The 26,022-nt window shown below is 50.3% G+C and overlaps 2 protein-coding genes and 1 pseudogene across 8 annotated transcripts; 2 read left to right on the top strand and 1 right to left on the bottom strand.

The window, feature by feature from the left end:
• Nucleotides 1-1,614: 1,614 nt before the first annotated feature.
• On the top strand, nt 1,615-5,306 carry LOC101829416 (annotated as a pseudogene).
• Nucleotides 5,307-12,956: 7,650 nt separating this feature from the next.
• Tnk1 (tyrosine kinase non receptor 1) lies at nt 12,957-20,153 on the top strand. 6 transcript variants are annotated; one of them, XM_040748971.1, is made up of 13 exons: nt 12,957-13,059; nt 14,394-14,607; nt 14,740-14,810; nt 14,912-15,103; nt 15,230-15,385; nt 15,491-15,774; nt 16,037-16,310; nt 17,384-17,478; nt 17,805-17,969; nt 18,192-18,265; nt 18,838-19,136; nt 19,218-19,313; nt 19,396-20,153. In XM_040748971.1, exons 2-13 carry the CDS (start codon nt 14,445-14,447, stop codon nt 19,507-19,509), a joined length of 1,983 nt encoding a protein of 660 aa, XP_040604905.1. In that variant the 5' UTR covers nt 12,957-13,059; nt 14,394-14,444; the 3' UTR covers nt 19,510-20,153. The 6 variants fall into 6 exon arrangements, with proteins under 6 accessions (XP_040604905.1, XP_040604907.1, XP_040604906.1 ...); XM_040748973.1 differs by lacking the exon at nt 12,957-13,059 and adding an exon at nt 13,073-13,117; XM_040748972.1 differs by lacking the exon at nt 12,957-13,059 and adding an exon at nt 13,132-13,364.
• Nucleotides 20,136-25,607, bottom strand: Plscr3 (phospholipid scramblase 3). 2 transcript variants are annotated; one of them, XM_013111788.3, is made up of 8 exons: nt 25,243-25,607; nt 24,859-25,033; nt 24,352-24,587; nt 24,226-24,268; nt 23,908-24,128; nt 23,550-23,711; nt 20,930-21,091; nt 20,136-20,793 (listed from the first exon to the last, which is right to left on the bottom strand). In XM_013111788.3, exons 2-8 carry the CDS (start codon nt 24,863-24,865, stop codon nt 20,737-20,739), a joined length of 888 nt encoding a protein of 295 aa, XP_012967242.1. In that variant the 5' UTR covers nt 24,866-25,033; nt 25,243-25,607; the 3' UTR covers nt 20,136-20,736. The 2 variants fall into 2 exon arrangements, with proteins under 2 accessions (XP_012967242.1, XP_005067585.1); XM_005067528.4 differs by having other exon boundaries at nt 24,859-25,027.
• Between the last annotated feature and the right edge of the window lie 415 nt (nt 25,608-26,022).

Raw genomic sequence — 26,022 nt, 5'->3', positions numbered from 1 at the left:
AAAGTCACACACTTGGTTGGTGGCACATATATATAGTCCCAATACCTGGAAGAGTGAGGCAGGAGGATTGAAAGTCTGAAGCAAGTTTCAGGTACACAGTGAGTTATAGGCCAGCATGACCAACACAACAAGGCTGTGTCTTAAACATAAAACAATACAAAACACAAATCACACGGCATCCTTTCTAAAATATCTCATTGATCACATGGATGGACTCCATTAATTTTGGGAAGGTACTATTCATTGGAAGTCATTTCAGAGGCTAACTACTACACAGAGATACAGTTAACTATCCAATGATGCCATCAGGCAGATGCTTCCAGTAGGTTCACCCAGAAGGGGAAGAAAGGGTGATATGATATGATATGAAGTTGTTTGTTTATGTTCACAACCTTTTAAATGGTAAATCTGAAATTCAAACTCAGGTGTCACAGGTCTGGAAGAGGTGGCTCAGCAGTTAAGGCCTATTGCTCTTGCAGAGGACCCAAGTTCAGTTCCCAGCACCCACAGTTCCAGGAGCTGCAATGCTTCTAACCTCTCCAAGCTCCTTCACGCATGTAGGCCACATACATACATCAGGCACATGTGCATGAACACACACAATCAAATATTTTTAAAAAGCCTCAGGCAGTCAGTGTAGGGCTGAGGTCTAAGCTGCTATATTGTGGTGATTCTTATTTCCATTGCAAGCCTGGGGGAAATACAGGGGCTATGAACAAAATGTGTATACACAGTAGTGGACACACTCTAAAAATGTGTGAGGCAAGTGCAAATAGGGAAGAGAAGGGACTTCAGGGTCCTAGGAGGAAGTAGAATGACAAGAGCCAAGGAGCACCAAACTGGGAAAGGGGCAGTGACTGGATCCTAAAGAGAATACACATTGGCGAAGGTTAGAATTCCCCATCTGGACCACTTCAAGCACTTGGTCTCCTTGGCTTTACCAGATGGTGCTGTGTCCCATCCATACGTTCAACAAAGGTTACTGAGCACTTATCACTCAGGAGTCAGGCACTAGATAAGTTAACAAGACAGAGTCTTTGTTATCACAGGAGGCAAGTTACTGGCATGGTGATGACATAATCCCGGAAGAGAACGGAGGACTTGGGACGCAGAAGAGGTGTGATGGGTTAGGCAAGGGTTTTTGGCAAGTGGTAAGGTCAGGCCAGGGGAACTCTTCCAAGAAGAGGGAAGAGCTAGCTGTACAGAACTTCGGAGTGAGCCAGCATGCTCAAGTGCCTTTCCTGGTGTGGTACTGCCAGGGGTGAGGGGCCGGAACAGAGCAGAGGAGAAGCTAACAGTGTTGATGCAGTTCCAGGAGCAAGAGTCGAGTGGATGGACCCCACTCAAACCATGTTCGTCCTGCCACCCCAATGAAGCAGCATGGCGGGGAATACCCGGGCGCCCCTCCCGCTACTCTTCCTGGATCTCTGCCCTAGGCAGGAGAAATTGTTTATCCCTCTCGGATGTCTGCAGAAGGCAGGTTGGGGAAGTGGTGGGTCTCCAGGTCTGAGGCATTAATGGGAAGCCCATCCTGGCCTGGAGCAGAGGCTCCCTGGGGTGGTTAGGATGGTCAAGCTTCGTACTCCTACATCTCACTCTCCTTTGTAGGCCAAGATGAGCATGAGAGAAGTAAGAGATTCTAAGTCCAAAAGGAAGAGATAAATAGGGACGGGGGCAGGACATACCAAGAGGCTAGTTCCCTAGACTTTTTCCCCCTCAAGCTAAAGATGGAAGTGGGGGTTAGCTGCTGCCTGTGTCTCCTGCTGAGGCATGATGGCATGCAGAAGACCTAGGCCAGGAGTCCAAGCTATCATGCCCCCGATTCTCAGCCTCCTCTCCATCTGTCATGTTGGGATATATTAAGAAATGTATATTTGGTCCTTGTCCCAGTTCCTGCCACAGGGATCCTAAAGCCTTTGGAATTTCCCGAGTGATAGTGGCTCGAGGAACATCTGTTGTTGTTTGGATTAAGCCTCTTTCAACCATACCTGGGTTTATGTCAATGAGGAGACTCAGGAGCATGGGCTCCACGGCCAGCCTCAGTCCCTAGCTGCTGAGATGGGGAGGGTGGCTAGAGACTGACTGTCACATATGTGCATACCATGCCTGGATGATGTCTGTATAATGGAGCCCCCACATGAACGCAGCACAATGCTGCTCGGGAGCACTGAGTGTGCGGAACATAGGAAGGGACCGAGAGGATGTCTGGTATAAAGACGGCATGGAAACTTCTGCCCCATCCCTGTACCTCACCTGATGCACCTCTCCAATGGGCTGTTCCTCGGTATCCCATGTGGCGCTATTTGTTTATTTCCTTATTTATGTAGCCTAGTGTGACCTTGAACTGACCCTTCCACCTCTGCCTCCCAACTACTCCACCTGGTCTGGAGAAGAACGATCCGATCCAAGTAGCTAGCTGTACTTTTGGATTTGAATGAGTGAGCCTAGGGGGTACATAGCCAGGAAAAGTAAAGGAACAAAGAGCAGGTAGCAGACAGATGGAAGCTGCAGATGGACAGCAGAAATCAAAGCGTGAGTTTATAACGTCCAGCCCAGGGGACCGGGGTGGCTTGTTTGAGAAGCAGTTAAGCCGGGCCTTACAAGCACCCAGCATGAATCACCTGGGGCAGTTAGCTAGCGTCAGGTCAAGCTCACAGCTTCCACAGTCTCTTTTCTACTGCAGGTGTTTCTATGCCACGGACAAACATCGTTAGCCAGTCTCTGCTGGAAAAAGGTTCACCTTCCAGCTGTTCTCAAGGACAGGGCATTTTACTCTATCTATCTATCTATCTATCTATCTATCTATCTATCTATCTATCTATCTATCTACCTATCTATCCATTTATTTATTTATTTTGAGGCAGAGTTTCTCTGTATAACTCTGGCTGTCCTGGAACTAGACCAGGTTGGACTCAAATTCAGAAATCCACCTGTCTCTGCCTCACAAGTGCTGGGATTAAAGGTGTGTGCCACCACTGCCTAGCTCCTTTTCTTGAGACAGAGCCTCAACAAGTAGCACTGGCTAGCCTGAAACTTGCTAAGGAGACCAGAGAAGCCCCAACCTCAGAGATCCATCTGCTTCTGCCTCCAAGTGATGGAACCAAAGGCGTGTTCCACCATAGCTCAGTTTGTCAGCAAGCTTAAACGGCACATGCCAGTTTACCAACATAATTTACATTACACCAACTAAGTGCAAGGATTTACCCCTCCTGCCATGACTGCCTTTACATGTCTCCATGTGTCCCTGATGGCGAACTCCATGATGACCAGATCTTGGAGGACATTGAGTATTCAGAGAAAATTCATGTCTCACATAATTTTCCCCCAAGAAGCTCATGAAGCCATTGTGCGTCTCACCAAGAACTTGTACATTATTTTATTACATTTATTTACTTAGTTAATGTGGGGTGTGTGTGTGTGAGTGTGTGTGAGTGTGTGTGTGAGAGTGTGTGTGTGTGTGAGTGTGTGTGTGTGTGTACGTGCTCCACGGCACTCCTTGGAGGTGAGACAACTTGTAAGAGTTGGTTTACTCCTTCCATTATGTAAATTTCAGGGATTGAAGGTCATCAAGCTTGGCAGTAGGGTACTGTTACCCAGTGAGTCACGCTGTCAGTCCAATTTGGACATTAACTTGTTCCATTTCTTTCCTCTGGAAATCTTTTCAGCATCCAGCTGGTCCTTCGGGGACTCCGTTGATACTCACACGCCACAGTGACTTCATACTTTTGCCTAGTCCAGTGAAAACATTCGCTCAGGGCTGTGGCTTTCTTTTGATGGTAGAGTAGTTGACCAGCATGCCCGAAGCCTTAGGTTCAATCTCCAGATTAGAGGGGAAAAAAGAATATTCACATTTACTCATTTTTCTGTATTCCCATGTATTTATTCATTTAATTCAGGCTGGGAGCCTCTATTTCTAGCAGTATTGCTATTGCATACAAATTTGTAACTTCCTTTCAGGTGTGGGGTGGATGGAGGCTGCTGCAGTAATCTGGAACTCCTGAAAGATGACTCAGGGCAGTCGTAATCTATGGTTCCTGGCAGGAACAAAAGAAATTTCTTTCTGGAGAAAAACATCTCAAGTTTTGGCCCTGTGATTCCTATAGATTAAGATCAATAGTACATCATCTCAGGGCCATGAATCATTAGACACACAAGGAAACAACTCATCATAATTGAGAGTCAGCAGAAACAAAAAAAAGTATCTGTAAAGATGTATAATTAGAATCAAAACACCAAGTGAAGCCAGGCATGCTGGCTCTTACCTGTAATTCCAGTACTCAGGAGGCACAGGCAGGTTTGAGGACAGCCTGGTCTACATAGTGATACCTGGTCTCAAAACTATGTAAATTTGCTGGATATGGTGGTGCACACCTTTAATCTCAGCACTTGGAAGGCAGAGGCAGGCTGATCTTTGAGTTCCAGGCCAGCCTGGTCTACAGAGTGAGTTCCAGGACAGCCAGAGCTACATAGAGAAACCCTGTCTCAAAAAAAAAAAAAAAAAAACCTAAGGTTTTGGTGGTGCATGCCTTTAATCCTAGCCCTCGGAAGGCAGAGGCTGTTGGATCTCTGTGAGATCAAGCTCAGCCTGGTCTACAAGAGCTAGTTCCAGGACGGCCTCCAAAGTCACAGAGAAACCCTGTCTTGAAACAACAACAACAACAAGAAAAAGCTCATTTCCTTTGGGGCTGCTGGAGAGATGGCTCAGAGGTTAAGAGGGCTGGCTCCTCTTCCAGAGGTCCTGAGTTCAATTCCCAGCAACCACATGGTGGCTCACAACCATCTGTAAAGACGCCCTCTTCTGGCCTGCAGGCATACATGCAGACAGAACACTGTATACATAACAAATATCTTACAAAAACAAAAAACTAGCTTTCTGACTCTTTGTCGAAGTGAGGATGTGGTGGGTCCTCCAGAGCAAAATTCTGGATTTCCCTGGGCCTTCCAGTAGGAGCTGTAATCAACTGTGCTGACAATACAGGCACCAACATTTTGTTTGTATATCATCTCTGTGAAGGGAATCAAGGGATGTCTGAACAGACTTCCTGCTGCTGGTGAGGGTGACATGATGATGGCCACAGTTAAGAAAGGCAAACCAGAACTAAGGAAAAAGGTCCATGCAGCAGTGGTCATTCAGCCACTAAAGTCGTATGGAAGAAAGATGGGATGTCTCTTTATTTTGAAGACAATGCAAGGTCATAGTAAACAATGAAGGTAAGATGAAAGGCTATGCTATCGCAGGTTCAGTTGCAAAGGAATGTGCAGACTTGTGGCCCAGGATTGCTTCCAATGCTGGCAGCATTGCATGATTCCTCAGTGTACTTGTAATGTATACTCATTAAAAAGCTTTTGATCAAAAATCTATATAAATTTAAACATTTATGTGTGTGCAGTGTTTATACATCATGTATGCATTATGTGTGTGCATGTGTAAATATGAGTATGTATGCCTGTGCAGGCATGGGGAGGACAGAGGAGGGACATTAGGTACTTCTGTCCTAAAAACCAAACCAAACTGAATAATCACAGATACCTAACACAGGACTTACACACAGAATATAAAAATCACTTACAAATATGTGATAAGAAAAGCAGGCAGGGAGGTAGGTGGTGGTGTATGTCTTTAATTCCAGCGTTCGGGAGGCAGAGGCAGGCAGAATGTGAGACCAGCCTAGTCTACAGTTGGACAGGCTCCAAAGCTACGCAGAGAAATTCTGTCTCAGAAAATAAACAAGCAAAAAAACAATATAACAACACAACGATAACAAAACTGACAACAGGCCATTAGAAAAGTAAAGCTGGGGGACAGACAAAAGAACAGAACATACTCTTTTTTATTTTTATTTTATTTTTATTTTTTTTAGTTATGGCATTCCTGAATGCCAGAAGAGAGCACCAGATCCCATTACAGATGGCTGGGAGCCACCATGTGGTTGTTGTGAATTGAACTCAGGACCTCTGGAAGAACAGTTAATGCTGTTAACCTCTGAGCCATCTCTCCAGTCCCTCTGCCCCCTTTTCAAAAAGATTTATGTATTTACTATGTACACAGTGTTCTGCCTGCATGTATCCCTGCAGGCCAGAAGAGGGCACCAGATCTCATTATGGATGGTTGTGAGCCACCATGTGGTTGCTGGGAATTGAACTCGGGACCTCTGGAAGAGCAGCCAGTGTTCTTAACCTCTGAGCCATCTCTCCAGTCCCTCTGCCCCCTTTTCAAAAAGATTTATGTATTTACTATGTACACAGTGTTCTGCCTGCATGTATCCCTGCAGGCCAGAAGAGGGCACCAGATCTCACTATGGATGGTTGTGAGCCACCATGTGGTTGCTGGGAATTGAACTCGGGACCTCTGGAAGAGCAGCTGGTGTTTTTAACCGCCATATGGCAAGAGAGCACAGGAAGACTGGGGGACAGCTTTGGGGATTCAGCTCTCGCCTTCCGCTTTGTCCAGTCTTTCTGGTTTCTGTGGCTGTGCTGTGTTCTCCAGGCCAGCTGTCCTACAAGAGCTTCCCATCTCTCCAGAGTGTTGGGGCTTGCAGATGTGTGCCACTGTTTCTGGGTTTTGTTTTTTGTTTTTTGTTTTTTTTAAAGATAGGGTCTCCTTGTGTAGCCCTGGCTGATCTGGAACTCACAGAAATCCACGCCAGGCTAAACATCCTTCTTTTTCATGTGGGTTGCAGGGATCACACTCAGGCTATCAGGAATGCTATGAACACTTTTTCCTGCTAAACCATCTCCCAGGGGCTCACAATGAGGTATCTTTATTTAATTTTTTGAATTTATTTATTTTGATGGTTCTGGGGATTGATCTTGGGACTTTGCATGTGTTAGAGAAGTGTTCTACCACTGAGAAGTATCTCTAAGTCTTGAGGTCAGTTTTGGTTGACAGCCTTGGTGTCTTACTCTGTAGCTCAGGTTCACCTGGAACTCACTCTGTAGTCACCGTTGGCCTCCAGCTTCAGCCCTTCTTCCTCAGTCTCCTGAGTGTGGAGACTCCAGGAGGAGCCATCACATTCAATTAATACAGGACTTTTTCAATCTAGTACCCTGACAAAAGATATTTGGGTTGTTTTTATTCATTGGATTTCTTTCAAAGCACCTTTATTAATGTGTAATTGGCAAAGAAGAAACTGTCCATATTTAAGTATGCGACTTGGCGAGTGTTGAAGAGCATGAGCGAATGTACTTGGGCAGTCTTCACTGCAGTCCAGATAGTGAAAGCCACTGCCATTCCCATGAGTTTCCTGTGTCTCTTCATAATCACTCGCTTCCTTCTTTCTGTTCCTGTTTGTATTTCCTAAAATCTTATACAAACAAACTCATAAAGGGTGTTCTCTTTTGCCTGTCTTCACTCACTCAGCGTAATTATGATGTTTCATTTTGAGACAGGGTTTCTCTGGGTTCTGTAGCCCTGGCTGTCCTGGAACTCGCTCTGTAAGATCAGGTTGTTCTCAAATTCAGATTTGGTTGCTTATGCCTTCTGAGTTCTGGGATTAAAGGCATGTGCTACCACAACCTGGCAGTCACTCTTAAAAACATTATATGATATTAAAGGTTGGAAGTATGGCCGGGCGGTGGTGGCGCACGCCTTTAATCCCAGCACTCGGGAGGCAGAGGCAGGCGGATCTCTGTGAGTTCGAGGCCGGGCTGGACCGACAGCCTCCAAAACAATACAGAGAAACCCTGTATCGTAAAAAAAAAAAAAAAAGGTTGGAAGTATGGCCAGGGGATGATGACACACGCCTTTAATCCCAGCACTGGGGAGGCAGAGACAAGCGGATCTCTGTGACTTCAGGGCCAGCCTGGTCTACAGAGCTAGTTCCAGAACATCTAGGGCTGTTACACAGAGAAACCCTGTCTCGAAAAACAAAAACAAAAACATAAACAGGTTGGAAGTATGGTTCGGTGGCAGAGAGTCTTGCTAGTGTGCATAAGGCTTTAGGTTCAATTCCCCAGCTTTCCCCAAAAACAAAACAACAAAAGCCTTGTGGGAACTGAAAGAAGCTAAAAGCAAATACTAAAATTGGTGCAACTCTATGGTATTTTTTAACAATTATTTTTGCATTTGTGTATGCACAGAGGGCAGAGACCAACTTGCAGGAGGAACTCCTTCTTCCTTCCATGTGGGTCCTGGGGATTGAACTCAGATTGCCAGATTGGATAGCAATTCCTGTATTTGCTAATCATCTTGCTGGCCCTTCAACTCTATTTATAAGAGAGTTATGAGCAGGCAAAAATTATCTATGGTTTATAGTTTTTGTTTCCTTTTCCCTTGTGTTGTTTTGGGACATGATTACAGCCACATGCTGCCACATCCTGTTTCTGTAGTGCTGGAATCAAATCTAGAACCTAGTACGAGGCAAGTCTTCTATCAACTGAGCTACAACCCCAGCCCCCTCTTACTTTTGTCCGGAAGAGCATTGATTCATTTTAAATTATATATATGTGTGTGTGTGTGTGTGTTTGTCTACACATTTGTGTACCACAAGTATGCAGTGCCCTCAGAGACCAAAGAGGAAGGACTGTAACAACAGCAAAAAAACTGTATCAAAAGTTGTGGGCCACCACACCATATAGGTCATGAGGAACTGAACATGGGTCCTCTCAAAGGACAGCCAATGCTCTTAACTGCTCACCTTTCTCTCCAGTCCAACATCACTGGTTTTGAAGCTGTGTGTGTGTGTTTCTAGGTGTGGATCTGTGCAGCTGTGCATGCAATGCCCAATGAAGGCCAGAGGAGGGCGTTTGAATTCGGGGAGCTGAGGTGGCTGTAAACTATCTGATGTGGGTGTTGGGGAACTGAACTCGAGTTCTTGGTAAAAGCAGGGCACATGCTCCTTTTGTTTTGTTTCTTATTTTTCAAAACAGAGTTTCACTGTGTAGCCCTGGCTGTCCTGTGTAGATGGAAACTTTCTCCATCTATCTTGGTGCCACTGGACCAGTTTTTGTTTGCCCACCGAGTCCCAGCAGCCACTTATAAGATAACCATTCAGAGACTTAATTTATATTTATAATTATTTGGCCAGTGGCTTAGGCTTTTTACTGGCTAGCTCTCTCTTAAATATTAACCCATTTCTATTAATCTGTGTATCACTACATGCCCTGGGATCTTGACTCCCCAGCAGCTACATGTCATCTCTTGCCTACTACCTATCTCTATTCCTGTTCAGATTTCCCGACTGGCTTTACTCTGAAAAGTCATTGGCCAAAACGATTTTATTCATCAGCCAATAAGAGGAAGACATAGTCACAACATACAGAAGGACATCCCTCATCAGTCCTGGAACTCGCAGAGATCAGCCTACCTCTGAGATTAAAGGTGTGTGTCACTACCACCTGGCCAGTACATACTCTTAACTGCTAATCTATCTCTCTAGCCCCTTAAAAGACATTTTTTTTTTGGTTTTTCGAGACAGGGTTTGTTTGTATTGTTTTGGAGGCTGTCCTGGAACTCGTTCTGTAGACCAGGCTGGCCTCGAACTCACAGAGATCCACCTGCCTCTGCCTCCCGAGTGCTGGGATTAAAGGCTTGCGCCACCAACAACCGGCAAAAGACATTTTAAAATGTTTTTAAAAATTAAACTTAGAAACAAGGTTGCTTCACATGTCAATCCCAGGTCCCTCTCCCTTTCCCTCCCCTCCTCCCCCGCCCTCCCGCCAACCCCCCCCAACTTAAAAGACATTTTTAATTTTTGTTTTTTATTTATTACATATACACCAGATTGAATTGTAGATGGTTGTCAGCCACCATGTGGTTGCTGGGAATTGAACTCAAGACCTCTGGAAGAGCAGTCAGTGCTCTTAACCTCTAAGCCATCTCTCCAGCCCCTTAATTTTTGTTTTTTAAGATTTATTTATCACATATACATTGTTCTGTCTGCATGCCAGAAGAGGGCACCAGATTGAATTGTAGATGGTTGTGAGCCGCCATGTGGTTGCTGGGAATTGAACTCAGGACCCCTGGAAGAGCAGTCTGTGCTCTTAACCTCTGAGCCATCTCTCCAGCCCCCTTAAAAGGCATTTTTAAACACAGTTTTTGAAAAGTGTATGTGCTTGTGTGTTTTACCTACGTGTATGTCTGTGCATTACTCGAGTGCCAGGTGCCTACAGAGGTTTGTGACGATTAAAATGTATATTAAAGGGAGGCTGGAGAGATGCTCTGGGTAGCATTGGCTGCTCTTTCCAAGGACCTGGTTTCATTCCCAGCACCCATATGGTGGCACACAGCCATCTGTGACTTCATATGTATGTAGCATATAGACATACATGGGAGGAACACATCTATACACATATGATAAAAAATAAAATTTAAAAAATAAATCAAAACAGTAGCTGCTTTTGATATGTGGATTTTTTTCAATGCTGTGATTATTGAAGCCAGGGCTTCACACAAACCAAGCACTCTGTCTACATCGGGCTACATCCCTACTTCTCCTGTGTCCCTTTGAGACAGGGTCTCACTATGTGACCTGGGCTCACCTTGAACTACCCTGAGCTTGGGATCCTGCTCAGCCTCCTGAGTAGCTGGATTCCATGCCTTCGGTTCCCTGCCTGGCTGGATCGTTGTCTGAAGTGATGGATGTGCACAGGTTTTACAGTTTCATTGAGCTATATATTTAAATGTGCTACCAGGTACTGCATGAAAGTTAGACCTCAATAAAGAGCTACCACCAAATTATATCCTATCTCTCCAGGTTGACCTGAAACGGGAGATTTCCCTACCTTAGCCTCTGAATGTTGAGATTACAAGGGTATGCCACCATCCCTGCAATATGGTCATTTTAGTATATTCCTACTTATAAAGAAAAGTTTACTGGGTATGGCAACAGAGGCTTATAGATCCAGCACTTAATAGGCTGAGGCAGGAAGATCTCAAGTTTGAAGCTGGCTATACATAAGGAGCCCTGGCCTCAAAATAGAACAAAGGAGAATATAGATACAGTAAAATAATGATGAAAATACAGTATAGAAAATATATATACCAATAACATAGTTGTTTTCAAATATCATATAATGTACACAATCCTGTAGGTTCTGCTTTTATACTATTGACAACACAGTAGGTTTCTTTTGGCTTTTTTTTTTGTTTTTTGTTTTTTGTTTTTGTTTTTGTTTTTTCAAGACAGGGTTTTTCTGTGGCTTTGGAGGCTGTCCTGGAACTCGCTTGGTAGTCCAGGCTGATCTCGAACTTACAGAGATCCGCCTGCCTCTGCCTCCCGAGTGCTGGGATTAAAGGCGTGCACCACCAACGCCCGGCCACAGTAGGTTTCTTATAGGATCACCACAAACACATGAGTCATATGTTGTATTAAAACTTTACTTTTTTTTTTTTTTTGAGAAAGGGTTTCTCTGAGTAGCCCTGGCTGTCTGTCTTGGAACTAGCTCTGTAGAGCAGGCTGGTCTCAAACCCAGAAATCCACCTGCCTCTGCCTTCCTTGTGCTGGGATTAAAGGTGTGTGCCACCATGCCCAGCTCATTATAGGTATCTTTTAAAAATGTCTGAGGAGGGCAGTGGTGGTGCATGCACTTGGAAGAGAAACCCTGACTCAAAACAAAACAAAACAAAAAACCTAAAACTAACCAACCAAACAAAAAGATGCCTACAAATGTGAGTCGGCAATAAGAAGAAATACTGACTAGGAATTCTCCAAATTTGATAAAAATTGTGAGTTCATAGAGAGAAGAAATATAGCACAATGTATAGAGTAAATAGAAAAGAATTTTTATCTAAGTACTGTACAGGAAAACAAAAAATGTCAATGATATTTTAAATGCAGGGAATAATGACAGATCATCCACAAAGATCATCAGATTGGATGAGACTGACAGATTGCTTTACAACCAACATGTACTGCACCTACGCCTAAGCTGTTCTAGGGACTTAAAACACCACGATGAGTAAGATGGGCCCATTTCCTACCCTGCCAAGCCCACAGTATACACGCATGACAAATGAACAATTACAGAGTGTGTAATTGGAAGACAAGAGAACGGGTAAGAAATCGTACATGCAGAATTGCAGTGTGCTCCCCCCCCCGCCCCATGCGGGAACATCCCATGTGTTTCCCAGTATGCAAAGGGCTTTACCGCTAGAGGGGAAGGGATGGCAGCTGCATTCATGCAGCCATCCTTTCTCGGGACAGGAGGCAGGTCAGATGTTAGGACCCCAGAGGAAAGGAGTATTCTTCAAGACCCCAGCTGTATGCCAAGAGTGATGGCTTACACCTTTCATCCCAGTACTAGAGAGGCAAGAGCAGGCAGTTCTCTATAAATTCAAGCATGGGCTACATAGTGAGACCTTATCTCACAAAAGCAGGGTGGGGGCTGGAGAGCTGGCTCAGCGCTTAAGAGCACTTGCTGTCTTACAGAGAACTGTATTCAGTTTCCAGCACCCACTTCTGTGGCTTGCACTCACTTGTAACTCCAGTTTCAGGGGATCCAACACACTCTTCTGGCATCTGTGGGCACCAACACACTCAGGCACACAGACAGACATAGGCTACACAGGAGCTGAATTATAGAGGACGCGCCAGTGAGAGGGAGGGAGTCCCTTCGGGCATGGAGTGCTCCTCAGCCTCACTTCCTGACTCTGTCTAGGACCAGAACTGCTTTCTGCAACATCAACACTGCCCTGGCTCCATTCCAAAGCATCCCGAGCCTTGGCTTCCCCTGTAGAGTTACAAAATGCCTGTTAGGGCCTCTCTCCTAAAGGCAGCGCCTATGTCCTGCTTAACCCATACCTGGGGAGAACAGCAGGTGCCTACTACTTCGGTGAAATATTTGGCGGGGGACACCCTGTGGGACAGGAGCGGGAGAAAGAGTTCTGGGGAGAGTGTGAAGGCAAGCGGAAGGGAGTTTAATGACCTAGAGGCTCACTTGTCCAGCAAGGGGAGGAGCGCAGTCTGGGCGTCCGCCACAAAGTGCCACCAGGGAATTGGTCCTCGATTGCTCCCGGCCAGCTTCCAGGACACGCCCTCCGCGGCCTGGGGTCCCGCCCTTCTTAGGTTTTAATACCTGCCACTTGGGCGGCTCCGCAGCCGCCTCTTCCGCTTCTGCCAGGTGAGAGTCCACACCTAGAAGGGGCGCCCGGGGCTGGGACCAACAGGATCCCTTTGGGGTGCGTCGCTGGCTCCCTTTCCCCGGGTCCTTCCCTTCTCGCTCAGCGTTTCTTCTTGGCTGCCTTCTGCGGTTCCTCCCTTCCTACCTGTGGTGCAATGCAGGGTCTTTCTGGGCCTGAACTTTCTTCTACTCTCAGTCCCTAGGCCGCCAGGGGTGCCTCTCCGTGCCTTCTCCCCAACCCCCACTCCCCACCTGCAGTTCAGGGCTTCCTGGATTAACTACAGCGGGATCAGGGAGAGGGCCAGGTATGTAAAGGAGAGTCTTTGGGCAGGCCGCCCGGACCCAAAGGCCTTGTTTAATAATGGCTGGTGGAACTGCTCGGAAGCCAGCTTGGGTTGAGTGACGCAGAGAGCACCTGGGCTCTGTACCTGGAGCTGAGCTCAGGTGGGCGTGGAAGGACCACACACCTGGCAGCCTAGGTAACTTTGTGAACAGTGTCTGAGCTTGGCTACGGTCTTTGCCCTCAGCAGCCCAGCACAGATACCTACTTAATTTCCAATGTTGTTGTTGCCTTGGATGTTTAAGAGGCCATGATGCTGGGCATCACTGAGGTGAGGTGGCAGGATGTCCTCAAAATGTGCTTGTGTTTATGTGGTCCTTGGTGTCTCAGCTAGGTGTATCAGTATATCTAGGTATCCTTGATTTGTGGAGAAAGTGAACTGTTGCATTTCAAGTACACCTGTGTGAGGGTGTGTGGCAGTATGTGGGATGTCTTGGACTTAAGACAACATGCATCTGATTGTCTCAGGCATGTTTTGTGGCCTATCTGTAGATCTGTGTGTCTGTGTGTGTGTGTGTGTGTGTGTGTGTGTGTGTGTGTGTGTGTGTGTGTGTGTGTGTGTTCAGTAGCGGGTGGGAGGAGGCAGTGTATCTCACATATGTGTCTTTCTAGGTGCCTGAGGTATGGTGTGTGGTAGGCAAAATGTCTCATATATCAGGAGAGGAGATGTTTCATGTGAGTGAATGTGTGCAGCAGTGTGGCTCAGGACTACATTGCACAGTGTTTGAGTGTTGGGTACGGGGGCAGTGTGTCATATCTCTAAAGACGGTGACATAGCTGGGCTTGGTAGCCTGAGCAGGCGGTATTCTGAAACCTCAAGTTTGGGGAAAGCAATTTCGCAGTCTTCGGGACGGGAGTAGGCCCCCAGAGGTATGTATGTCTGTGGCCGAGTTCCTCACTATGGCTGATCTACCTCTCCTGTGTACACGAGTGTCTCCGAGTCTTGAGGGCGCAGTTGAGATTCTGCCCTTTGTGTCTTTGATACCTGCTTTAGGCTATACATTTAAAGCACACTGACATCCTCCTTAGAGGTCCAAATCCAGACATGCTCCCTGAAGCCAGTCCCCTGTGGCTACTTCGGCTCCTCCGGGACATCCAGCTGGCCCAGTTTTACCGGCCCATCCTTGAGGAACTTAACGTCACTCGGCCAGAACATTTTGACTTTGTGAGGCCTGAGGACCTGGACAACATTGGCATGGGCAGGCCTGGTGAGGACCCTCTACCTTGACCCCTAGCTTTCTCCTGGGACCAGCTGCTGGTCCTACCCCACACACTACAGAATTCTTGCCTGACAGTTCTCTGAACTCCATCCCATCCCGTCTAATTCTGGCTTCCCTCAGCCCAGCGCAGACTTGCTGAAGCCCTGAAGAGGTACCGTTCGGGGGTCAAGTCTAAGAACTGGGTCTACAAGGTATGTGTTGAAGGTGGTGGTGGTGGTGGTATTTGGGGAATGACAAGCTGAGCGACTGGGAGGGTTAATCAGGGTTCCGCACACCTGAACTCCTTTTTCAGATCCTTGGGGGTTTTGCTCCTGAACAGAAGGAGATCGCTCCACGCCCAGATAGTCCTCTATGTCTCCATGAACCAGAAGGGGGACTCAAGTGTCTGATTCCCGAGGGTGCTGTGTGCAGAAGGGAGCTCCTGGGCTCAGGCTGCTTCGGTGTTGTACATCGAGGGCTATGGACACTGCCCAGTGGCCAAAGTGTGAGTGTTTAAGGGGCTTGCTTAATCCGAGGTACCTAGGCAGTCTGCCTCCTCCGTTTTTTGTCCCCTGTGGCCTGGCCTTGGCCTGTTACTCTGGGTGCTTGATGGTGCTTCCCCCACCTCCAGATCCCAGTGGCTGTCAAGTCCCTCCGTGTCGGTCCCGAGGGTCCAATGGGCACAGAGCTGGGAGACTTCCTGCGGGAAGTGTCTGTCATGATGAAGCTAGAGCACCCACACGTGCTGCGTCTGCATGGCCTCGTTTTGGGCCAGCCTCTACAGATGGTGAGCAGATACGGGCACTGCTTTCCTCACAGCCTCAGGGCTGGTATGCAGCAAGAAAGACCAGTGGGGCCACACTATGGCTTACATGGCACTGTGTTCCTGCAGGTGATGGAGCTGGCACCATTGGGCTCCCTGCATGCGCGCCTGACTGCCCCAGCGCCGACACCCCCACTGCCTTTGTCCCTTCTGTGCCTCTTCCTGCGTCAGTTGGCAGGAGCCATGGCGTACTTGGGGTCCCGTGGGTTAGTGCACCGGGATCTCGCTACCCGCAACCTGCTGCTGGCCTCAGCACGTACCATCAAGGTGGCAGATTTTGGACTTGTGAGACCTCTGGGCGGCGCCCGGGGTCGCTACGTCATGGGCGGGCCCCGTCCCATCCCCTATGCCTGGTGAGGGCGGTACTCTGATGGTCTGGCTTGGGGCAGGGCTGGGGAGTCAGGGTTAGGCTGGGCTGGAGAGCAGCAGCCTGTTAGGAAGTAGGGCCGGGTAGTGTGTTGGGGGGAGGAGGCAGGACAGAGGCGTCAACTGGTCCAGAAGCACAGAAAGGATTTCTGAGGCTGATGGGGGCGGGGAGGGCATCAAGGGAGTGGGTGCACAGTGGGAGCTGGGCTGGGCATAGACCCAGCCACCTTCAACTTGTGTTTCCCTTAGGTGTGCCCCCGAGAGCCTACGCCAGGGAGCCTTCTCATCTGCCTCTGATGTGTGGATGTTCGGCGTGACGCTGTGGGAAATGTTTTCTGGAGGCGAGGAACCCTGGGCAGGTGTCCCACCGTATCTCATCTTACAGCGGCTTGAGAAGGAGCGAGCCAGGCTGCCAAGGCCTCCCCTCTGCTCCAGGGCCCTCTACTCACTAGCCCTGCGCTGCTGGGCTCCTCACCCTGCAGACCGGCCTAGCTTTTCCAACCTGGAAGGGCTGCTTCAAGAGGTGGGGGTCCTCAACTCTCCAGACACACACAGCCTTTCTTCCCTTTGTCCTCTCACCCAGAGTTCCGTGCATAAGACAAACGTGTCGTGATGCCTGGGCCGGAACCTGCAACTTAGCTCAGAACCAAACAGATCCAGTCCCTTCCTGCAGGAAGTCCAGAGCCCTGAGGAGGCAGCTGGGGGCTGCAAAATGCAGCTGGAAGACGTGGTGTTGGCCACAAGAGAGGCTCGGAAGAGAGAGTAGTAGTTCTCATGGTGCTTGATCAGCAGACAAAGAGAAAGTCTGTGAGGGAGGGCGAGTGGGAGTAATGGGGCTGCAGTTGTGAGCAGGGCTTCGCCATGGCAAGTTTGGGAGACTTGACCAGTGTGATACACTCCCAAGTACTTTTACGGGTGTCCTCAGCCACTGTTTCACAGCGCCTGGAGGTAATTAATCTCTAACAGATGGGCAGTTCAGACACTGAGAGGTCAGTGACTTATCTAAAGTCACACAGTAAGTGGGCGTGCTGAGAGTAGTACCATCCACGTGACTTCAGAGCTGGTCCATTAGTCAGTCTGTCTACTTCTTAAGGCAGTTTGGTCTTCACTCTGAGGGCTGTGGGAGCTGTGGAAGGGAAGGGTAGGGATCAGAGTAAGTGTTGCAATCTAGCTGGGTCTGAGCATGCTAGCGGGAATGTGACTGACGGTGCCGGGAGGCAGAGGTGCAAGAGAACTCCAGCCTCGGGCCTGGGAGGAATGGAAATGACCCTGAGATGTGTGGGGGCAGACATGGCGGGCATGGGTGTGGAATAAAGGAAGTAAGCTGAGTGGTCCCCCCTTGGTCCCATTAAGGGGAGGCAAGGTTCTCCTGTGTGGTTTCTTGCATCCCATGTCCAGCATGGCATGGAGTCCAGGTCAGCGACCCTACCCCCCTTTGGGTTGCAACAGGGAGACAGGGATGGAGCTAAGCACAGAGGACACACTTGGTATGTGTTTATTTGCTTGATGGATACAAACGAAGGTTCTTTCTTTGACTGTCTTATTACTCTTATAACTTAGGTCGAAAGCCCAGCCACATTTCTTCTGTCTCCACAGGCTTGGCTTTCTGAGGGACGTTGTGTGAGGGAAGTCACAGAGCCGGGTGCTTTGCGGATGGAGCCCGGTGATCCCATCACTATCATTGAGGGCAGGTGACAACATTATGTCTCCTAAGCATCCCCGGGGGAGGCACCCTCCCAGCCTCCTGGTCTCTTAATTTCTCTCCATCTCCTTGAATCTCGGGCTTGCGGGTCTTTTTCTCTCCTCTCCAGCGTGCCCTGAGCTCCAGCGCAGTCCTGCCCTCCCTGCTGGAGCCCTGCCTGGCCCACAGTGCCCTGTTTGTGTTGGAGAGAAAAAGGCTTCCCTTCCTCCAGGCAGATGTGGCCTCAAGACACATGGCTTGATGAGCTGAGCATGGCCTGAGACCAGCTGCCACTCTCCCTGACCCCATTTTCTTCACCAGCTCCTCTTTCCACAGCCCTGACACCACAACCTGGAAGGGCCAGAATGGTCGCACCTTCAAAGTGGGCAACTTTCCGGCTTCAGCAGTGACACTACCAGACTTGGGGGCTTCGCCAGTCTCCCGTCCAGCCCATGGAGGTTCCCCTGCCCGGGGAGAGAGGTGCCGAGGAAGCATAGACGGGTGAGGCACCATAAGGACAGGAGGGGACAGAGTGGGGCTGGAGGGACTGACCGAATCTAGTAACTTCTCTGGAAGAAAGCCTGGGAACAGGACTAGTGTGATCTAGGAGTGTAAGAATGGATTGCTGCCCGCTGGGACTCCCCCCGTGGGTCTCAGCATGTGTGGGACCCATGTTGAGGGTGAGTAGTGGAGGATGAACTAGATCACTCTTTGACGGGACAGAGAGAAGACAAAGTTTCAGGATCCACCACTGGCGCGGGGCCCGAGAAGACAGGCGCCCCTGCAGAGGACGAAAGGTACCCAGGCTCTCAGGAGCCCTCCCATCCCTCCCAACCTCCGATCCACACATTCGCATATGTGCTTTCCTCCTCCAAACTCCATCTTTGGATAGCCTGCCTTTACTGTAAGATCTTTGCAGGGGAAGGGCGGGGGCGGGGTCGGCAGGTGTTCAAGTCAAGGTTTCTCTGTGGAACAGTCCTGGCTGTCCTGGAATTCTGGCCTCAAACTCAGAGATACACCTGCTTCTGCCTCCCAAGTGCTGGGGTTAAAGGTGTGTGCCATCATCACCTGGCATACTTGGAGACCTTAAGAAACTGGCAGTGCCCTGTTCCCCCTGGACAGCATCTCCTAGGTCTGGCCCCCCTAGGCCTGGCCCCCCTAGGCCTGGCCCCAACACTGTTCTTTGAATTCCTAGCTGCCTTGGTACCATTTCTATACCCATCCTACTGTCCCACCTAACACAGACACCTCAAGACTAGGCTAGCTAGCTTATCTAAATATTTTTTCAGAACCACACAGCTCAGTGCATACGGACAGGCAGGCAGGAAGGTGGGCCTCCTTTCAAGTTGTTTCTCTCTCAACTCTGAAGGCATTTCCAAGAGTCTGGAGTCAGTTCTGTCCCTGGGCCCTCGACCCACAGGAGGTGGTTCAAGCCCTCCCGAACTTCGACATACAAGAGTTATGCCCCAGGGGCTCCCAGACCTGCCTCCACGCCCACCTTTTATCTCCAGCTCTTCCCAGCCCAGCCAGCCCCACAAAGCACGGCCTCCCTGCCCCAAAAGAGAACCCTTACACTATCACCGCACTGGAGTAGCTGGAGCCAGCAAAGCCACTGTCCCTTCTGGAGGCCCCTTGGCAGACCCCGAGTGGCAGAGGAAGATTATAGAGGTGAGGTCTCAACTGAAATGACTTGGTGTTTAAAGGGCCTAAGGCCAGGACAAGAGCTAAACAAGGACTTGTCCCCCACAGGTAGAGCTGGGTGTACATGGAGTCACCTACCAGGAGTGTCAAGTGGCACTCAGAACTACTGGAGGAGATGTGGCTTCCGCTATCCGGAACCTCAAGGTAAAGCCAGCCCCTTCTCCAGCTTCCCTCGTCTCCCGCTCTGCCCCCTAGTGGTCAGCTGCCCTCCTCCCTGCTCCCACAGGTAGACCAGCTCTTCCACCTCAGTAACAGGTCCAGAGCAGACTGCCGTCGCATCCTGGAACATCACCAGTGGGACCTGTCAGCAGCCAGTCGCTACGTCCTGGCCCGGTCCTGAACTCTGCATCCTTGGGGATGGCTACCAGCATGGAGAACCTGGCCCATTTTGGGCCTGACCTTACAGGACCAAACAGACCCATGAGGTCTTGACAGAGGCGGAGTTTTACACCAGGGGAGCTCTTACCTGCTCTAAGGAGGGTTAGGAAGTGTGCAGGCCACCGAGTTAAGCACTGATGAGTGTTTCTTCCATGCCCTCCCTGCTCCTTGACCTCTGAGGGTTTAAGAAGCTTTGACTGGACCAAGAAGGATGTAGTCCACTCTGCCTACCACATTCCCAATCGAATAGGACTTGAAAGAGAAAAGTTGCAGAGGAAGCCTCTACTCACTACAGACAACCATCAATAACTGTACTGGACCATGGAACAACTGTTAGAACCGTCATTAGCTACCTCACTAGACTCTACCGGGCACCCATCTTGGATGCTGACTTGGGGGCTGTGACCCAAACTGCTTTGGTTTGGTCCAGAATCACCATGGGTGATGAAAACTAAGTTTTTGGACTCAATGATTTAGTCCAAATGGTATAGATTATGAGACCGCTGACCGTAGCCCGGCTATTGCCTTTGTTTTATCCTACATCGGTTCTTTTTTCTTCCCTCTCTTATCACATACATCTTCCAATGATTAAAAAGTTGCAAAGTTTATATGAATACAACATACAAAGACACAGCCTCCTTCCTGGAGCAGGGGAAGGAAGGGGCTAATGGTTAAATAAGGCACAGGAAGCGGCAGAAAGCACCAGCAAGGCCCAGGGGGTTAGGAAGGAGGCAGGGACCCTCCCAGTGCCACCATCTGAAGCTAAACTAATGGCTGACATGGCATGAGGGAAGAGTGGCGTGTCTGCCGTCTTTGGTACTGCTTGCTGCTTACCCACCAGCCCTGTTGTAAAACTTGAGTCCTGGATTCCAAAGGCCTCTTCCTGTGCAGAGGCCCTGGAGGCAGGTTGGGAGGAGGGGGTGGGAAGGCTCAAAATCTAATATTGTGTGCGTAGGGACTGCTGGGAGATGGCGAAACACAGTGAGGAAGGGTTTTACATACTCCTGCGGGGCCACAGGTGAAGGAGGGGGGAGAGGGGAGGGGTGGGGCACACTGGCTCCCAACCACTCAGTCACCCATCTGTCCGCTGCAGTGTATACCAAGGAAGGGGTTGCCTCAGGAGGGAGAGACAGGGCAGGTGACCATCTTCAATTCTGGTTGTGATGGTCTCCTCATGCTGAGGTGGCTTCTAACTGGTGACGGCAGAGGGCCCAGCGCCTCCTCGCTTCTCGAAGAACATGTAATCCTAAGGAAAGGTCACTGTCAGTGTGGCCCAGCTATTATAACTTAGCTTCAGACCTACAACCCACCATACACATGCCTAGACTTCTAGTAAGGGCCCAGGAGAGGAGAAACAGGAAGGGCAGGGACAGCCAACTCACAATGAGGAACGTGGCTCCCAGCAACACAGCCTTCACCCTCACGTCTAGATCTATCGGGAACTGAAGGCCAAAGTCGTCAGCATCGGTGAGGGCTTCGCGAAGCAACCCTCCCCACTGCTTGCTGATGCGGCCCACACTTCGAGATTCATCCTTAGTTTTCACCTGTTGGGAGGGAAGAAGGATCCAACTGGGAAAGATGCTACCCATTTCCCTGCCTCCTGTCTCACTCTACAGCTGCATGTATGAGATGTGCGGACTGGTACTCAGTGAATCTTCCCAAGTGTTGGGTTTCCATAAGACAAGCAGGGAAGCCGGGCGTTGGTGGCGCACGCCTTTAATCCCAGCACTCGGGAGGTAGAGGCAGGCGGATCTCTGTGAGTTCCAGGCCAGCATGGTCTACAGAGTGAGTTCCAGGACAGCCTCCAAAGCCACACAGAAACCCTGTCTCGAAAAACCAAAAAAAAAAAAAAAAAAAAAAAAAGACAAGCAGGGAAACTGAGATACCCCGGGTACCACACGAATACACGGTGAAGATTAGGGTTAGATCTGTTGCTTCCGAACCCTAACCCTGACATAACTGTATTCGGTGATAAATGACTAGTTGCTAGGCTTGCTTTGGTTACCAGTGTTCCTGATACCCACGGCTGGTGCTGTATGCAAAGTATCCGCCCTATGCAAAGGAGCCTAGCTGAGGGGGCAAAGGGAGGAGCCAAAGATGCTCCCCAAAGTGTGATTTCCATCTTTCCAGCGCTGAATGTGAACCTCATCTAGAGGGCAGCCAGTCCTAGCAGACAGAGGCCAACAGGCAGCCTCTGAGGACTGTGATTCTCAATTAAGTTCAGCAAGAACAAGCCATGTGGAAGTCAGTGACTCAGTGACTCCCAGGTCCAGTGACCAGAACTGAAGTGACTTCCTTCTACATCCTGTGCATCCTCTTCCCCCCTTGTCCTGCAGCCGAGTTCCAGGCTCAGCAAGGTCTTCTGCTACCAACCCTGCATTTCCGAGAGTGCAGATCAAGTATGAACCATTCAAGATTGTGTAAAAGGGACACTGGCTCCCTGAGAACCCCACAACACACACCTTCCCATCCAGGGATCACACAATTATCTCCTTTCCAACCAGTTCTCAGGATAGCAACTCCCTCTGACTACCAAGGTGACTCACTTTCTACAGACAACCTTAGGTGAGGCACCGCTACTGGATGAAACCTGTTTCTCCTTTATCTGAATGGAGAATCATCCCTTAAAGAGTCTGTGCAGTGCCTCTGTCTTCTTTTTTTTTTTTTTTTTTTTTTTTTTTGGTTTTTTCGAGACAGGGTTTCTCTGTGGCTTTGGAGGCTGTCCTGGAACTCGCTCTGTAGACCAGGCTGGTCTTGAACTCACAGAGATCCGCCTGCCTCTGCCTCCCTAGTGCTGGGATTAAAGGCGTGCACCACCAACGCCCGGCTAGTGCCTCTGTCTTCTAAGAGCCAAAGCGTTTCCCAAGCTTCATTCTCAAATTCTCACCACTTGGTTCTGGCTCTGGCGAGAGGAAGTCACAGTGAGGACATCACCTGGACTTCAGGTTGGACAGGTCATTTGGACTTCTAAATTCGCAGGACAAGCCAAGGGTGAAATTACTGCAGAATCTATGCTTACAGATAGGTCCCGTGGCAAACTTAAGCACTGAAAGAAGACTAAGATAATGGTCCCCCACCTTAGATCTAGGCTGGCCTCATATTCTCCCCAGACCCCCACACACATGGGGCTGTAGGGAACACTTGGCCTTGGCCTGAAGATTAAATTCCTTTGTTTCAGACAGGTCCCGACTGCCCTTGAACTCAGATCGGTGTGCCTCTGCCTCCTGAGTGCTAGGGTTAAAGGTGTGCACCACCATGGAATCGTTTTAGCTGTGCTTTTGCAGGCTAACAGGACCATCTCATTTCTGAATGGAAAGTACAGTAGGGACCACAACAGATTCAGAATTATCAGATTGAGGTTCTTTTTTATTTTATTTATTTATTTTTTTTGGTTTTTCGAGACAGGGTTTCTCTGTAGCTTTGGAGGCTGTCCTGGAACTCGCTTTGTAGACCAGGCTGGCCTCGAACTCACAGAGATCCGCCTGCCTCTGCCTCCCTAGTGCTGGGATTAAAGGCGTGCGCCACCAATGCCCGGCTTCAGATTGAGGTTCTTGACCTTAAGCTATCTATTGGCACGGGAGCTACCATCTTGCTTTTCTAATTACTTTTTAAAAAATTTATTTATTTATTATGAATACAACATCCTGCCTCCATGTATGTCTGCAGGCCAGAAGAGGGCACCAGATCTCATTACGGATGGTTGTGAGCCACCATGTCGTTGCTGGGAATTGAACTCAGGACCTCTGGAAGAACAGTCAGTGCTCTTAACCTCTGAGCCATCTCTCCAGCCCTCTAATTACTTTTTGTGATTGGTTGCATGTGCTCCATGCCATGTGTGGGGAGAGCAGAGGCTAGTTTGCAGGGGTTGACTCTCTTCTTCTACCATGTGGGACTCAAGGCTAGAACTCAGACTTGGTGACAAGTCCCTTGACCCTCTGAGCCATCTCATCGGCCCCCATCTTGGTTATGAAGAGCCTAGGAATCACTTCCTACTTATAATACCTCAAAGTTGGTATCTGTGCCACAGCCACAGGTCCAGCAAGGTCCCACAACTCGAAGGACAGTCTGGCGATCCGCATCCTGGATGGAAAACTTAGGAAGGAAGGGATGCCAGGTCTGCAGCACATGGCCAATGGTGGTGCCGGGTGGGGCCTGCACTTCCATCTGAAGAGGGGGGCAGACAGGGGGCAGACAGGGGCACTGTCAAGCCAGGGAGCCCTGGTCAGAGCTCCTCATTGGTGCCAGCTGTCATCTGACTATTCAGACCCCCATGAAACCTCCCTCTCCTATTAAAGCCACAACCCTTTCTGGGCTGCTCTCTATACTGCCCATCAACCACCACGAAACCTGCTCTACCCACCTCCTGAAGGCCACAGGGACAGCAGCTGCAGCCACAGTGAAGAGGGCGGAGGAGGCGGAGCACCTCTCGGTCCCCAGGGTCGGCTAGGCGGACACGGAGTGGCCGGCGGGCACCACAGCACAGACGGGCACAACAGTTGCTCTCTTCAGCTGCCTGACCCAGTTGCTGTCCGGTCCCAGAACGAAGTTCATACCTATTACAGGTCTCCCAGCCTAGGAACGCTGTTAAGAGCGACATGCTGAGGTTCAAGGGCCTCACCTGCCCAGAAGCTCACCACTGCAGCAAACATCATAAAGCCCAACTCGTTCTCCCACTCACTTTCCACTCGTTCAGCCTTCTGATGAATCAAGATTTGATCGATCTGTAAAGAGTCAAGGGCAGCGTTGACCTTATCCATCAGTTCGAACACCAGCTCTCCTCCCAGCCATCCTCCCTCCCACTCACCTGCACTAGGAATTCGAGACCAGAAGGCACCCCTGGCAGCGGCAAGAAAGGAGCAGGAGACCCTGGGGCCACGGGGCCTGGCGAGGGGAAGACAGCGAAGCCAGGCGCAGGGGCCGGCACCTGGGCAGGCACTGGAACCTGTCCGGGACCAGGATGCAGCGCAGGCTCTGGATACCCAGCTGTCACTGGGTATGGAGGTGGGGGCGAAGGGGCGTAGCCTTTGGAGGTTAAGTAGCCTGTAGGGGAGCAAGGGTAGGTTAGAAAGTTACCTGTGGCCTCAACCTCTTGTTTCTCAGCCCAAAGGCCAGGAGTACCCACGGGAAACATAAGAAGAGGGATAGAATGATGGGGCGGGGGGGGGGGGGGGAGCAGGGCGGTGGCTCCCCAGGAGGAAGGGAGGGCCCCACGCAGCCAGTCTGAGCACATTCCTGGAGAATGTGTTCGACACCCGGCACCCAGGTTCGTGAGGGGGGGGATAACGCGGACCCCAGCCTAGCCCCCACATACCTGCCATGGAAAAGGGGAGGGGCGTCTTGGGCTGTCGGTGTCCGGGAGGCTTAGCTCTGGAGTGGAGACAAGCTCGGGAACAGCCAGACAGACACAGACACAAAGACGGACAGGCAAAGGCGAGGAGGCAGCAGCGCCTAGCGCGGGCCCAGGGTCTCTTGGGCGGCGCCTATGACTCAGGGGAAAAACCGAAAGTGTCAGCGGGAGGGGCGGGGTACCTGGGACCCTGAATTTCCTTAGGGGCCCCAGGACCGCCCCCTCCCTTTGTTCTCCCATTTTCCGCGGAGATGGCTATTGGCAGACGGCAGGACAGAGGGACCCGCGGTCAGACAGACGACCTGACCTCGAGGAAGGTCTCCCTGACCCCTCTATGGTCCGGCTCACCTGAAGCCCCCAGAATAAGCCGGGGGGCTACTCACTCCAGGGCTCACAGGCGCTGGTGGAGGCGGGCCCGGGATCTGACCCCACCCCCGGCTCGCCTCGGCCCCGCCTCCAGCCCGGGCGGGGCGTCTGCGCAGAAAACAGCGGCTTCTCCTCCCCCGGGGCCGCGGACCTTGGACCTTGTGCGCCTTGTTCGCCGTGGTCCCGCCCCTTCCGCTCCGACTGCAGAGGCGTGGAGACCTGGGCTGTCGGAGGGGACTGCGGCCCAATCCCCACGCGGCGACCCTTAACCTTCTTGGAAGGCGGCTGTGCAGCCTCCCCACCGCGTGGCTGCTCCGGATCCGGCGATCCTCCTCCCAAGGGCGGGTCGGGCGTCGCTGACGCAGCGGAGCGCCATTCACATTGGCTCCCAGAGTTTTCCTTCCACCTCAGGGCGACCTCGCTGTGTTCTCTCCCTGTCGCAGCGTTGACCCACACAGGCACCTCTCGGTTCAGGCGCGCCCATTACGCGCACGCGTGACAGGGTGCCAAAGGTGCGTGAGGTGATGCTCAGGGAAAGACACTTGAATGGAACAGGTCCCTGTTCCCCTGCATGGTGGCACTCGCTTGTCATCCCAGCACTCGGGGAGGGAGAGGCAGGAGGACAGCTACGAGTCTGAGGCCAATCTGTTCTATATAGTGAGTTCCAGAACAAGTCAGGGCTACAATAGGTAGACCCTCCCTCAAAAGAAGAAAGCATAGCGTCTAGGTCGGTGTGGATCATGTCCCACATTGCAGCACTTT

The sequence above is a fragment of the Mesocricetus auratus genome, unplaced genomic scaffold, assembly GCF_017639785.1.
Source record: "Mesocricetus auratus isolate SY011 unplaced genomic scaffold, BCM_Maur_2.0 Super-Scaffold_100007, whole genome shotgun sequence".
Lineage (NCBI taxonomy): Eukaryota > Metazoa > Chordata > Mammalia > Rodentia > Cricetidae > Mesocricetus > Mesocricetus auratus.
This window is presented reverse-complemented; position numbering and strand designations above follow the sequence as displayed.

Excerpts from the sequence above, each read along its gene's own strand:
- Plscr3 (XM_013111788.3), bottom strand. Across the intron at positions 24,269-24,351 it reads GTCTCGAATTCCTAGTGCAG|ATCGATCAAATCTTGATTCA; the intron begins GTGAGTGGGAGG and ends GACTCTTTACAG. Across the intron at positions 24,129-24,225 it reads GAAGGCTGAACGAGTGGAAA|CGTTCCTAGGCTGGGAGACC; the intron begins GTGAGTGGGAGA and ends CGCTCTTAACAG.
- Tnk1 (XM_040748971.1), top strand. The coding sequence starts at position 14,445 with ATGCTCCCTGAAGCCAGTCCCCTGTGGCTACTTCGGCTCCTCCGGGAC. Across the intron at positions 16,311-17,383 it reads TGGAAGGGCTGCTTCAAGAG|GCTTGGCTTTCTGAGGGACG; the intron begins GTGGGGGTCCTC and ends CTGTCTCCACAG. Across the intron at positions 18,266-18,837 it reads GCCCCTGCAGAGGACGAAAG|GCATTTCCAAGAGTCTGGAG; the intron begins GTACCCAGGCTC and ends TCAACTCTGAAG.